Consider the following 15,270-nt stretch of genomic DNA (forward strand, 5'->3'; position numbering starts at 1 on the left):
ATGGTAGATATGTAGATAGGTATAAAAGCTTTTTAATTTTTTAAATTCTCTTTAAAAGATAATCACAGGAATTAGAAATGATAAAAATGCATTGTAGGATTTCTGACATGTAGAATTAAAATCAGACAATAGTAGCACAAAGGTCAGGAGACAGAATCTTTTTGTAAGGTTATTATACTGTACCTGAAGTGTTAGAATATTACTTGAAGGTGGACTATGATAAAGATTTATGTGATAAATCCTAAAGGAAATACAGTAACCCAAATAGGTAAGCCAAAGAGGAATATAAAATGAAATTTTAAAAATACTCAATCCATGGGCAGCCCCGGTGTCTCAGCGGTTTAGTGCCACTTTCGGCCCAGGGTGTGATCTTTGAGACGTGGAATCAAGTCCCACGTCGGGCTTCCTGCATGGAGCCTGCTTCTCCCTCTGCCTGTGTCTCGGCCTCTCTCTCTCTGTGTCTCTCATGAATAAATAATTAAAATCTTAAAAAATTCAATCCAAGGTAGGCAGAAGAGGAAAAGGGGAACAAAGAACAGATGGGGGAGATAGAAAAAAAAATAGCAGGGCAACAGATTTAGATCAGCTATGTCAGTGATCATATTAAATGCAGTCATTTAAATACCCCAGATAAATGGCAGAGATCTTCAAATTAGATCACAAAACAAGATCAGACTCTACGCTATTAGAAACCCACTTTAAATATAAAAACCCAGAAGTGTTAGCAAAAAGTAAAAGCACCAAATTAGAAGAGTGCTAAAATGGCTGTATTGATACCTGAGCACTCTCTTCAACATCAGAGTGCCATTCAAGGACATGTGGAACATTCACCAAAATGGACCTTAGTTTGTGCCATAAAATAAGTCATTATAATTTTAGAAAAATTGAAATTATTAAAAATATGTTCCTTTAATATAATAGAATTTAAAATTGATAAGATGATACATGAAAAATCTACAAATATTTGAAAGTGAAACAATATAATTTTAAATGACCCATGAGTCAAAGAAGAAACAAAATGAAAACGTATTTTAAACTTAAAAAAAGTGGAAATATGATATGGAGGTCTATGAAATGCTACTGAAGTATTCACTGTGGCATTAAGTGTTTGTGTTAGAAAATGAGAAGTCTCAAATCAATGGCCTCAGCTTCCACCTGAACAAGAAGAGCAAATTAAAACCAGAGTAAGCGGTAGAATGGAAATAACAAATTAATGAAATAGATAACATAAAAACAATAGAGAAAATTGGTAAACACATAGCCACAGGGATAGCAAAAAGGAGAAAAGGCATAAATTACCATAACAGGCCCGAAAAAGGAGATATTACTTCAATTTTTAGATAAATGCAAAAAGACTGGTAAGGAAATATGTGCAATTTCATACTAATAATTCAACAATTTAAAGTGGGCAAATGCCATACAAGACACCAAAATCCTTAAAAGTACCAAATCTCATTCTAGGAGAAATAGTTAACCTGAGTAGCTCTATATTTATTAAAGAAATTAAATTTTTAATGAAAATGTTTCCCATGAAGAAACTCCAGGTTCAGAGGGCTTTTTATTAAATAGTACTCACAGTACCCAAACTCCTTCCAGAAATGGAGGAGGGCACTTCCCAGTTCATCTTGCAAGGGCAGCATTATCTTCATATCAAAGCCTGACAAAGAAATTATAAGAAAGCTACAGACTAGTGAACAGATATGCAATAGAAAGGCAAAGTCATAAAATTTATTCTTAATAAATAATAACATATAAAATGACTAAATCTTATGTTTAAATAATAGTGCTGTGGATATAAGATCTAACTTCTAACTTCACCTGTTCTTAAGCAAACTAAGTGAAAATTTCTGACTATATTTCTGTGAGTTCATTCATGCTCTTTTATGCTCTTGGTTCATATAAAAATGCTTTATATTTGATTCTTTTTTATTTATTTATTTATGATAGAGAGAGAGAGAGAGAGAGAGGCAGAGACACAGGCAGAGGGAGAAGCAGGCTCCATGCACCGGGAGCCTGATGTGGGATTCGATCCCGGGTCTCCAGGATCGCGCCCTGGGCCAAAGGCAGGCGCCAAACCGCTGCGCCACCCAGGGATCCCTATATTTGATTCTTAATGCAGATTGCCAAGTGTGTAATTTTAGAAATCAAAGAAATTATTAATTCTCACTAGTGAGGGTTAAAACTTTAAGAGCTTCACAAAATCCCACCCCTACAACAGCCCTTCCCCCAATATTTACTTTCTACCAAGGATGTATTACTCCAGTCAAATTCATTTTTATTAAATTGGGGCAAATAGTGTTATAATATCAATTCTGAACATTTCCAATATAATAAAAGTTCTTGGTGCATTTTTAATTGTTCATTTGGTTTCTTGAGGATGATTTACATGGGTGGGAGTAATGGAAACAGAAATTCATCTTTACCCTTAACCTTTAGTTGCTTTGTGTAGCCATAGTTAGTACTTTTTGAATTGACAAACTCCCCTGGTTTTATGTCTAAATAATAGATTTTCAGTGTACTTGAATAGTATCCCTAATTTTCTACAGAAATTTTCTGCATAGGGTATTTCAATCTATATAAACTTACATTTCTGCAATGAACATTTCATTCCTTTTAGGCTATAAATAGTATTAAGATATTAGTACTCTTTTTTATAAGTAATATGTTGGCAGGAATAAAATATAGCATTATTGATGTTTTAAGACAGTAATTTAGTACTTATCAAAGCTAATTTAATGGTTACTCTTTGTCATATCTGGAGTTGATCAGTGACTTTTTTATTCTGGTTTCATGTTGTTTTTTTCTAGTAAACTGAGACACCACAGATAGAAATGTAGGTAATAAAAAAGTTTGTACATTGCTAGCTCTTGTGAATACATTTATCTCAAAACTGTCAGTCTTTTAAAAAAGAATATTGAAATAATATGTTTGTAACTCACAGCATTGGACTCCTTAACAGCTTTTAAAAAATTATGTTTTATCCTATAGATACTCACTGAAGCATTTATTCCTTTAAGGTCTTTCTTTTCAATGTTTAGAGAGGTGCTTTTAATTTTTACAACAGCTTGTTTTCTGTTAATTTTCTCTCTTCCTCTCCCCTCCCTCCCCTCCTTTCCCCTCTTCTCCCCTCTCCTTCCCTCTCCTCTCCCCTCCTCTTTCCTCTCTCCCCAAGGATGAAACAGTACTTAGAAAAATGAATAATTTGTTCACATTTTCAAAATTTCTAAGAGAGTTCCATTTGGATTCTTTTTTTTTAATGGAAATGGCAGTGTTTTCAATTTATGCCTGTTAATACTTTTAAGTTATAAATCACTGAATATCCAATATATAATAATTTTGTCAACTATTTTACAAAAATGTATTATTCTATACTTAATTATACAGTATTACTGTTGTCTCCTTCCTACAATGGAAATATTAAAATGTTCATTAGTTAAAATACTAGGGCCAAAGCTCTACAATTTAATGTATTATTCAAATATACAAGAAATAATCCAGTGGTCTATGCATTTACTTTGTTATTTGATAACATGAGAATAATCAAACTAGAGTGTTTTCGATATTTCCTTTCCATGTATATGCAAGCATTATAAATTAAAATCGAAGTGTGTATTATAACATTTTTTTCTTTTATCATTCAGTAACATTTTTCTAAAGTTTTAGGAATAGTAATTATACTAGCAATCAATATTGCTTTTGGATATAATATTAAGATCTTATTTTCTAGGGGAAGAGAAATAATTTTTGGTATAAGTCTGCTAAAAGAATGTTTATCAGTTTATAATGTAGGAGTAGCTGGACTAAGATTTATATGCAGCCTTTACTATGAAGTGATTCTAACGATTCTGATCAGTTTGCAGAATGAGTAAATAGGGAATTTATTTAATTTCCCCAGTAGTTTGAGTTAGTGTGATTGTAAAATTTGATAGGTAAATAGCTAGCTAGCCTGTTATCTTTCCAGAAAATTACTCTTTAAGATGCTCTTGATAAAAATAGCACAGAGCATCTTATATACTACTTTTGCCAGAGCCTAATAATGAGATGTCACAGTTTTAAAAAAGAAAGAAAATTGCAGAAATAAATCATGTATACTGCATGCAAAAGTTTATATTTGGTTATTCTTTTGTGTAGTATTTTCTGGTATTTGTTTCTCTCTGTTATCCAAAATAATTATGAACCCATTGCTCCTTATAATTAGTTAGCATTTATTTTTAGAGTAGTTAACAACTTAATACTATCTTAAAAGTAAATGGTACTTTTAAACAAAAACATATCATTTTCTTTAGCAAAGTAGAAATATTCTCTATAAATATTATACATTTATATATGATATATTTATATGCATAAGATTAGAATGTTTTTATTTATAAACGACACTTCAGACACACTGAAGCTCTCTTGTATTTCCTTTATCACTTAAAAAAATATTTAAAAGCTTTGTAAAGCTCTTTAGCTCTACTTATAGTATACAGAAATAATTTCATCTGTTAAGGCTAATAAAGGGTTTATTTTAAGTTTGAGTTTGTGGAATATCGTATGTGTATCTTGGAATAAACTTATTACTGTTACAAGATTTTATTTAGGCGCTGCCTGAATGGCTCAGTCAGTTAAGCATCCGACTTTTGATTCCTGCTCAGGTCATGATCTCAGGGTCATTAGGTTGAGCTCTGAGTTGGGTTCCATGCTTAACACAAAGTCTGCTGGAGATTGTCTCTCCCGCTGCCCTTCCCTTGTGCATGTGGGCAGTCTCTTTATCTCTCTTTCTCTCTCCTTCTAAAATAAATGAATAAACCTTAAAAAAGGATTTTACTTAGAAATTTGTTAGAGATACTTTGAACTTGAAACATTGTATTAAATATTGGCATTTAGAGACTCAGCTAGTTGACTTTATCCACCTTCATTTATATTTTAAAATATCCCTATTGTTTTAAATAATATAAGCGTATGAGGAACCCAAATAAATGGACATTGAACAAGATGATAGGAAATGTTGACTTGTACGAAAGTGGAATTCAGTTACATGGTTTTATACTGTACTTAGCAGTTCTGCCTTCCAGTAGGGCAATTTTAAAGTCAATTGACCATTAGGAACTAGAAGTGTATCAACTTGAGTTGAAAAGAAATAATTTAAAAAGCAGAAATAATACTGATTGTGTATAACTTGGTATTTAGATTTTCTTTCTAAAGATGGAATTCTTCACTCTTTTATAGGCTATTCACTCGGTTGCTTGGCATCATGAGGGAAAACAATTTATTTGCAGTCATTCAGATGGCACCTTGACTATATGGAATGTGAGGTCCCCAGCTAAGCCTATGCAGACAATCACTCCACATGGTAAGAACATATTCCTTTTGAACACTACATAAATTGTCATGCACAGTAAACTCTTTTGAGTTTGCATTTGGATTTATTTTTGAGGATAAGAATGAATTTTCTTTCATTTTGAGGAAATTAAAAATATTTACATGTATAGAAATAAAATGTAACAACCAGGTAATAAAATCTCAACTATATTTACAATTGAAATTTCAAATTTGAACCTTGAGAAAATGAATGGAACATTATATTTTGAATATTGTTTGTCTAGTAGTCCAGAAAGTAAATAATTTTGTGAATAATACAGAACTTACTGTAAGCCTTTGTCATCCTAAAGTTATCAATTGTAAGTTGCTAATACACACGCGCGCGCACATGCACACACACATAACAGTGTGCGGAAACACTTTAAACTCTACAGAAGGAAAAAAAAAAACTCTACAGAAGGTAATTTTATGCATTAAGGTATTATCTCAAAGGTCTCTAAGATCACTCTAAGTTTAATGATTTACCAGTAAGACTCACAGGACTCAGCAAAATAGTGAAGAGCAAAAATCAGCAAAGGGAAAACATACATGCAATAAAAGTGTAAACTAACCCAGCCTCAAGCTACCAATAGAGTGACACAGGACATGCTTACTTCCTCTAGCAGTGAGTTATTACCTGATGTGTGAGATGTTGTCTACCTTGGAAGCTCATTTGAACCCAAGAGCCCAGAGTTTTTAATTGGAATCAGTCCATGGGTACTGTCTTCTTTAGCACATACCAAAATTTCAGATTCCCAGAAGGAAAGCAGGGATTGTTCATAAATTGTTTTGTTCATACAAACAGCTTAGGCATAGTGTGCCACCCTTATCAGTCTGGAAATGGTGGAAACTATCTCAAAAGCCAGTTACCAGATGCCAACCAACCAAGAGCTAACATTGCAAGCCAACCTTTCTAGGGATAGCAGTTTCAAGTTTGCTGTGTTTTCTGCACAAAATCTATCTATAAAACCCATAAGATTTTATTAAAGTGTTTATGAACTGATTATGAAGACCTTCCTTGAGTTTTGGATGAATCTTAGGAATTTGCATTTCTTTATTAATCTGCATTCTCACCCTAAGAGATTCTTAACCAGTGAATTTAGGGAGATTAATGGAACTGTTCTTTACATTTTAGTCTATTGAAGAATATCCTTGTGGTATTGCTAATATTTCATTGTTTGCTTTAAAATTATCAGTGCCCACTTTAAAGAAAATATTGATCCATTCTGAATTACTACAACATAGAAACTAAGGAAAGATAAATCTTTAACTTTAGTATCTGTGGCATAGTGGGTTTTTAGAGTTATTTGTTTTCTAGGAAAAATAGTAATTCATAAAGCTACACATTGTGGTATACTTTACCACTGCTTTATGGGAGCAGTGATCTAGAAAAGCCCTTATTTTAAATTTGCTATGGGTCTATGCATGCAACCAGAGGATAGCCCTTATGATTAAGGTTCCAGTTTTTCTTAATATATTTTCATTCTTTATTCTGTTAGTGCCTTGTTCCCTAATTTTGTTGATATTCCTGAGAATTCCCATAAATTTTAGGATTTCCTAAGACCTCTAGAATTTAGGAGTCCTGAAAACCAAAAAAGTAGATGATTAGTTTTAAAAACTTTCCAGGGTGCCTGGGTGGCTTAGCAGTTGAGTGTCTGACTTCAGCCCAGCGTGATCCTGGAGTCTCAGGATCCAGTCCCACATTAGGCTCTCTGGATGGAGCCTGCTTCTCCCTCTGTCTATGTCTCTGCCTGTCTCTCTGTCTCTCATGAATAAATAAATAAAATCTTAAAAAAAAAAAAGCAAAAAACAAACTTTCACTTCAAATCCAGAAGAAAATGAACCTAGTATCAAAGGCAGTAAGAATAAATAACATTGGTTTTGGAGTTTTATCTAAATTTTATCTTTTTTTAATTAGTATCCTTTTTTTCTTTTGAATCATTTGAGAATAAGCTGTTGACATACTACCCAGTCACCCCAAAATATTTCGGTATCTATTTCTTACAAACAGGAGCATTTTCCTATATCATCCAGTTTTGCCTTTTATCAAAAAGGTGTATATACAGATTACATTTAGTTGTCATGTTTTGTAAGTCTCTTTCAAACTTAAACAGTTGAGCTTTTTCTTGACTTTCATAACTGTCAATTTTTGAATATCTAGGTCAATTATTTTATAGAATATGTCTATGTTGGGTTTTGTCTGATTCTTTTTTTATGCTTAGATTCAGGTTTGTAATATCTTAGAATGATTAATACATTCTTTTTGCTGCCTCTCAAGTGGAACTTCTTCTGTATGATTTGTCCAAATTGATGATATCTTATACTTTGATCCCTTCATTAAAGTTCTGTCTGTTAGATCTATTACGATGTTCTTTTTTGTTTGAAATTAATTACTTTTTGATTTGTATTTGTAATCAGATAAGTATTTTGATTTGAAGGAAGTACTCTGAGATTGTCAACACACTGTTCCTCCTCAAACTTTTATCCTCTGACTTTAGCACCTGTTGTTGTTTTTAGCCAGATTAATTTTACTGTGGTAATTGATAAATGGTAACTTTTCTATTTAATCTTGACCCCTTTTTGTATCAAAAAGTTAGATCCTAGAGAGCAGACTTTCAGAAGTGGAGTAAATACGTTTCTGCAGAGTTTATAATGTATTAGCAAAGAGGGTCACTAGCTAAAATTATTTTTAAACAAAGAAGACAAAGAATATTTGATTTAATATGTTTTTTTTTTTCAAAATTGGAATCCAAACAAAAAGTAAGTTTTTTCTGTGGCAGGTGTTAAGTAGGATGGCATTTATTGCATATTTTGGTGGTCTAAAATTATAGATAATCAGATGTACTCTTTAGTTATAAAATATGAATTATTTTTGAGACTAGTAATGTTTACTGCTTATTTTTAGTGGTATGTAACCTACCAGAATTAAATTTATGTTGATAGCTGATTTCAGTGACAAAACTAAGTGCATTTTTACACATTGAAGTACAAAAATGTGTTTTTCATGCCATGACAAGATGATGTATTTTCCATACTTGTGGTATATAATTGTGGTATACTAAATGTCTGCTTTAATGGATTGAAATTTGGGGTTATTTTTTCATTACTATCTTCTGTTCTCTCTTTTATTTTCTAGCAGTTATGGTAAATTACTTTAGATATACTAAAAATTGTTTCCATTTTGGATTTTTTGTTATTTAAACCCATTTAATGGTTGTTTGAGTATCTTCTGAAAAAAAAAAAAAAACATTTGTAAATGTTACCTTGATAGCCAGGAACTGATTGTACTTTAAGACTCCTTTGGTACTTTATTACAGGATGTTTAGTGTTAAGAATAGTTTAAGATGTCCTTGAATAATCTGTTCAGAAAGCATGTTATATCAGCCTAACATAGGGTTTTAAAGCCAAAAGACTTGTGGTAAAGCCCTGATTCCATAGTCTGAGTCTGTGACCTTTGGGGAAGTCACTTAACATTTTTGAACCTCAGCATTCACATCTATAAATAGAGATAATTAAACTTAGTCTTCTTGTGCGGTTGTTGTGGGAATTATTTTTATTCAACAAATATTGGATCTAACATGTAACAGGCACTGTTCTACGTCTTGGATCAAATAAGCAAAATATAAGTGAAAGTATCCCAAAATTGTGATGTGCTATACATATGTGATCATAATAAACATGAATCTGGGTGTATTATTTATTTGGTAGGATAGGACTGAAAGATTGTTAGTGTTCCCCAAATTATATTTCACATACCAATTTTTCTTATTTTAATGAGTTTTTCAGTGAAGGACCATGTTAAGGTCAAAGATTTGGAAATGCTGAATTAAAGGTGAACATTTTCTTCATTGTAAGACTTCTTAACTTTTAATGTGTACTATGAATTTATTTTGTGTCGCTTTTCACAAACTTACTGCTTTAGTGTCTTGTATTTGGAGAACATCTTGTGGTTCCCCAGTGCTCTATGAAATATGCTTTTGAGGAATGATGGCCTTGAACTATAATTGAATCATAAGAGCATTCTCCAGATTTTTTAGCTATGTTGACTTTACCCTTGGATGACATCTTGCATTGCTAAAGTTGTTTGATAGCAAACTCTCATTCTGAGGGGCAGAGCATTTATCTAGATAGTGATGATAAAGTAGCCAGCATAAGAAAATAATTTGAATTCATTTGAGATAATTGTTTGATATAATACTGGATTTTATAATGCATATAAAGATGGTTGATAGCTGTATTTTTTCAGAAAGCTTTCATTTGTGTGTCTGAAATACTTAACAGGTGATTTTTTTTTTACTAACTAAAACAGTGATAGCTCTCTTTAATCTAGTTTTTATGAATATCAGAGAACATTTCCCTGGCACTGTAACAACCTGGAATGTAAATAGCTTTGCTATGTGTAGAAATACTTTGTGGAGACAATTACTATTCTCTGGGATTCTAGTTTCACCATCAATAAAATGGTAGAATTGAACAAGGTGATTTTTAAGATCTAAAGTTTTGTGAATATGTTTCCACATATTGGAAATTAAGTAGGATTTGTTCCATCTATTGACTGCAAAGTCGTTTCATCTTGGTGGGCTATAAATGTTGTATTTCTGTGTGGTAAGCCTATGGGTGAATTCTGCTTCTCTCTTTTGACCTGTTTCTCTTCTCTGACAAATTTTCATAATTTAGGAGGGAAGAACTTGATAGTCCTGGCATGGCTCATATATTTACCCTGAAGCAGTCATCATGGTTCAGTGATATACTGGCTCAGGGCACCACAGGATCTTCCCTGTAACCCTGGGTATGTGTGTGTCAGTGTGAGCTTTTTCTAATTGTCGTCTTCACCAACATCAGATGATTCTCAAAGGAAATGGAGGTGACAGATCGTCAAAATCAATAGGTGCCCATTAAAGGAAAGGACAGTTTAAAACTTAGTTGGAGCTTATTCATCATATGATTAATCTGCTTATTAAGGAATAAACCAAGATTGAAGAGCTTTAATTCCATTAAGTGTCTCACTGAAAAAGAAATTTTACAGAAGTAAAAGTCAATATAATAATTTAAAGATGTGACATAAAAATACTATTAATCCATTTTTAAGATTCACCTGAAGCATAAAACATTCAATACATAATAAAACCATACTGCAGTTCTTTATATAGTTCATTACAAAGTTTTCCTCAGTTTTTGAATTTGAAAGGGTTTACCAGACTCTACAGAACAGACTCAAATAAAGCTTTTATTTAAAGGCAAAGGATGTCCTCCAGCAGGAGAAACATAATGTAGGTAAGCATTTTGAGAGACATATCCCATATGCAAGCTCCCACAGACACTTATATGTATACAAGGATTGTGCTGAATCTCCAGCTTCAGCTACCAAGATCTAGCTTCTGAGGATCTCAGTTTCCCCTTTCAGTAATCAAGCCAGTCTTGTCACACCAATTAGGCCAGCTACCCAGCATCAATAAAACTGTTATACAGGGAATCACCAGGGGAGATTTGGGAGTTTGAGACCTTGAACAAGCATATCATAAATCCCATTGCCTTTGGCCAAGAGTTTAAAACCAGGTATCCAGGTATCTCTAGTCCAGCTATAAATCAACTCTGTCTTCACAATTATTACATAAAGAACACCCTCCTCATTTCAGATTAGTATTTTAATAATGTCATTCTCCAATTTCAATCATTTTATTTTCAACATCATTATTCAGTAGAAAAATAAGGCAAACTACACGTGTAATTGTAAATTTAATTATATGAATAGCAGTTTAAAAAGGTAAAGTTAGTTTTAGTAATAAATATTTAACTCAAAATATGCAGAATATCATTTAAACATCTAATCAACTTACAGACTTGAGATATTTCACTTTCTTTTTTTGTACTCTTTGAAGTCTGTGTACTTTATACTTATGCTGCATCTTGGACCAGCTACATTTATAGTGCTCTATAGCCATGTGTGAATGCTGGCTACCATACTGGATAGGCAGCTCTAGACTGAAAACATAATTGCTGTGTAACAGCCTTATCAGTTAGAAAAGTGTTCTACGTTCTAAATATCAAAGTTAAAAACAAAGGAAATACTTGTTTTCGTCAGTGATCCTCAGTCATTTTTAGTGCATCTTCACTCATTCAGTAGACAGTTATTGAACAACCCCTATGTACACCAGATTAAATACTGGAAGTATATTCCCCTTGAAGAACTTAAAAGTCCAGTGGATGAAAATGATCTATTAACAGATTGCTAAAATACATACTATAAGTGCTGATAAAGGCATAAGTTATATGGAAGCAGAATTGGTGGATATGTTTTGGGATGAAGGATGTAGGAAGATTTCACAAAATCAGGTTATATGAGCTTGGTCTTAAAGGATGAGTGGGGTGTGATAAGCTGGGAAAGAGCAGAGCGAGGTTATTTTAGTCAGAAGGTACAACGACATAATCAAAAGTAGAGTATTCTTGGAAAACTAATAGTTTAGTATGGCTAGAATTTTAAATACCTTTGGGCAAGATGCAGGAAACGAAGGCAGAACTGTATATGGGGGCAAGAATATATATCATAGTATGCTAAAGTGTGTGGACTTTGTGATGAAGACCTAAATGATTTTACAATGAGAAAAATTTATTTTGGAAATACTGCTTTGATGGTAGTGCATCAAGTGAGCTGAGGCAGAAGAGGGAGACTAAGAAACTTTTGTAAACAATAAATGAATTGTTCACAGTAAATTATTGTGAACAATATGTTTTGTAAACAATAAATGTAAACAATCATAACAGGACTGAGGCTAATTTTTTTTGTGGCTGGATGGTTTATAGGAATGGGAAGCAGGGCATAGTAAAGATAAAAAATCAGATGTGACTTGGAGGTTTGTATGATTTATTAAGTTGTTTTATAAGTAACCAGCTCTTTTCAACAACTTACCAATGTAGTTCACAGGTTTTTGAACAAGCACAAATTGAATAAGGACAGGATTTTGCTGCCCAAGTAACATAGCAAGTAAGAAGTAAAATGACATCTAGTGGTGAAATCAGGTGATCCTCTGAACATCCTTTAATTTACATATGCTTTATAAAATCTTAGCTAGTGCCTTATTACTTGATTTGACTTAGAAAATGGTTAGTATAGGATTACAGATAAATAAATTTGCCTTTCTGGAATGTAAGCAATAATCAGTGACATAATTTTAAAAATCTGAGTTGAAATAAATCAGATTATGCTGATCAGAAGGACTCATTAATTTCTAAGCAAGATTCATGAAAAAGATCACTATAAAAACAGCGTTTCTGATTTACAGAGTTAATAAAACTCTCTTAGCATCCTTGTAGGGGACAGGAAGAAAGTTTACTTACAAAGAAATAAAAATCAGACTGGCTTTAAACTTTATTATAAATTTAAATGCTAGACATAGGAGAGGGGACATAGAGGACTAAGCAAGATAAAAGCTAAGAGTTTTGTTCTTAGGTTTTATGCACGATACACAAGCTCAAACTTGTAAAGATATAGTAGATATACCACCCAATGCCCTTCTTTAAAAATTGTTTTAGCCACTGAAAGATTGGTGGTGAATATTGGAAGAAGTGAAATTGAGTTATAACTGAATAGTTGTTTATATCATGAAGCAAATACACAAAAAATAACTTTTGAAAATAAATATATAAAATGTATGTGTGTAATCTCAAGTTCTATCAGTCTGACCCTTCCATTAGAGCATTGGATAATAGATGGAGAATAAAGGCCTGATGCTGGCTTTCAGAGCAAATATCTAAATTCTTCTGAAAGCTCACATATTTCTGAATAGATTGAAATAGTGGTTGAAATTCTGTGTTCTTTGTAGGGTTATGAGGGACTACGTTTCAGATTTTTTTCCTATTTTGTTTTTTTCCTCAATTTCTTCTCCCCTGTCAACAAACCAGTGATGTCTGCCAGCAGTCCTTTCCAGTCCCTTGATCTGCTGGTCTCATTCTATCATTATACACTTTGATTTTTATAAATTAGGATTCTAGAGGTTCAAGTTTAATTGTACTGTCATTTTGTACAAAGAGGGGAAGAGATGATCCCCTGGAATCTTTCTTTTTTTTAATATTTATTTATTCATGAAAGACACAGAGAGAGAGGCAGAGACACAGGCAGAGAGAGAAGAAGGCTCCATGCAGGGAGCCCAGCGTGGGACTCGATCCCGGGTCTCCAGGATCATACCCTGGGCTGAAGGCGGCGCTAAACCACCGAGCCCCCCGGGCTGCCCTCCCCTGGGATCTTGAAGCAGTATTAGATATTGTAATATCAGTTGACAGGTGTGAGTTTATAAAAATTTAATGTAATAAAGATGACATGTTGTATCAACGGGGAAAGCAGTCATGCATTCAATAAGTATTGGTGGCAGGTGCATACCTCTGTCACAGCTGTTCAAACTCTCACATTTTAAATATGTGCACTTTATTGTCTAGCAATTGTAGTTCAATAGAACTATAAAAATAGCTCTGAAATTATTAGAGGAAAAATACCTTCCTGGTGCCAGAATATACTTCAGAAAATAATTAAATGTAAAAAGTGAAACTATAAAGCAATTTTAAGAAATTGCACAAAAAATTTAAATAATTTTGTCATGCAGAAGAATTTACCAATAAGCATGAAACCAAGAAGGGGAATGACAAAAAAGGGCTGATAGCTTTTTTCATACATATACATACATATTATTCATAAATAGAACCATATCTCACCAGTCCCTTCTCCCTCAGCCTTCCCCTACATTAGCAGCCCAGTGACCAAGTGCACTGTCTCAAAAATCTTACAGGTATTCTTCAAATATATATATATTTAAACATATATATGTAAACATGTATATAAACATATATTGTATTAATATATATAATATATATGTATATATTAATACACACATATAAACAGGTTTTGCCATTGTTTTGCATGAAATGGAATTAATCTTTTTTGTATGTTTTCTTAATCCACTCTACTTGAGGGGATTCCCTTCATGTCATCAGGTATAGCTCTAATTCCTTCATTTTAATGGTAGTATAGTAGCCAGTTGTTTGTTTCCCAGTTTTTCACAAAGTGTTCAGCCATTTCAAAATAACAGGCATGTACTTTATCTTCAGTTCTTGATCCCTACTAGTTATGCTGTCATTGCCATCTTATACATTATTTGATAGGCATTGGTCCTTTAGTTTCTATGAAATAAATGCATAGTAGTAGAATTGCTCTTCCTAAGAATTAGAGTTTTAAGTATTTTTGTTTATAATTAATGTTCTGAGACTGCCTTCCAAAGAGACTGTATCCTTTGCACATTTCTTTCAGCCATGTGTGAGTACCTCTTTTACAGTGTTCCTGCCAGCTGCCCCTTTTACTTTCTGTATTTTACTTTTTCTTTTTTTTTTTTTAACTTCTTCATTGCTAAAGGTTTCATAGTTGACCAGAGAGGAATTTTCTTCTCAGGTATTTTCTGGGCATGCACACAACCTTGCACGTGTGTGCAACCATATAGTCCTGGAGTATGTTCAGTTTTTCAGGTTTTTTTTTTTTTTTTTTTTAATTCTTGCCCAGACTCTTATATTCACCTGAAACCACAGCCCTCGCAGCTATGATACTGCCATCAGGTTGCTATTTTTTTCTATGACACCCTGGCAGTGTAAGGCCTTTTATCTCTGAGCTGATGTCTGTGTCCAGTGAAATTGCCACAACACCTTGGGAATAGAGGTTTCCAGAAGCTGCAAGTTGGGACAAAATATTGATTGTGGCCTAGGGAAGCTGTTTGTTTGTTTTTTTGTTTGTAAGATTTTATTTATTTATTCATGAGAGACCCACAGAGGCAGAGACATAGGCAGAGGGAGACACAGGCTACCTGTGGGGAGCCTGATGTGGAACTCCATCCCAGGCCCAGGATCACAACCTGAGCCAAAGGCAGACACTCAACCACTGAGCCACCGAGG

At 33.2% G+C, this 15,270-nt stretch overlaps 1 protein-coding gene across 3 annotated transcripts in view; it reads left to right on the forward strand.

Moving 5' to 3' along the window:
• Positions 1–15,270, forward strand: part of STXBP5 (syntaxin binding protein 5) — a 166,615-nt gene that overhangs the window by 60,920 nt on the left and 90,425 nt on the right. For all 3 annotated transcript variants that reach the window (XM_055310078.1, XM_055310079.1, XM_055310080.1), the window contains exon 8: positions 5,212–5,335. In XM_055310078.1, the coding sequence (XP_055166053.1) occupies positions 5,212–5,335 (124 nt within the window). The remainder of the gene's footprint in view (positions 1–5,211; positions 5,336–15,270) is intronic.

The sequence above is a fragment of the Nyctereutes procyonoides genome, unplaced genomic scaffold (assembly GCF_905146905.1).
Source record: "Nyctereutes procyonoides isolate TBG_1078 unplaced genomic scaffold, NYPRO_anot_genome, whole genome shotgun sequence".
Classification (NCBI taxonomy): domain Eukaryota; kingdom Metazoa; phylum Chordata; class Mammalia; order Carnivora; family Canidae; genus Nyctereutes; species Nyctereutes procyonoides.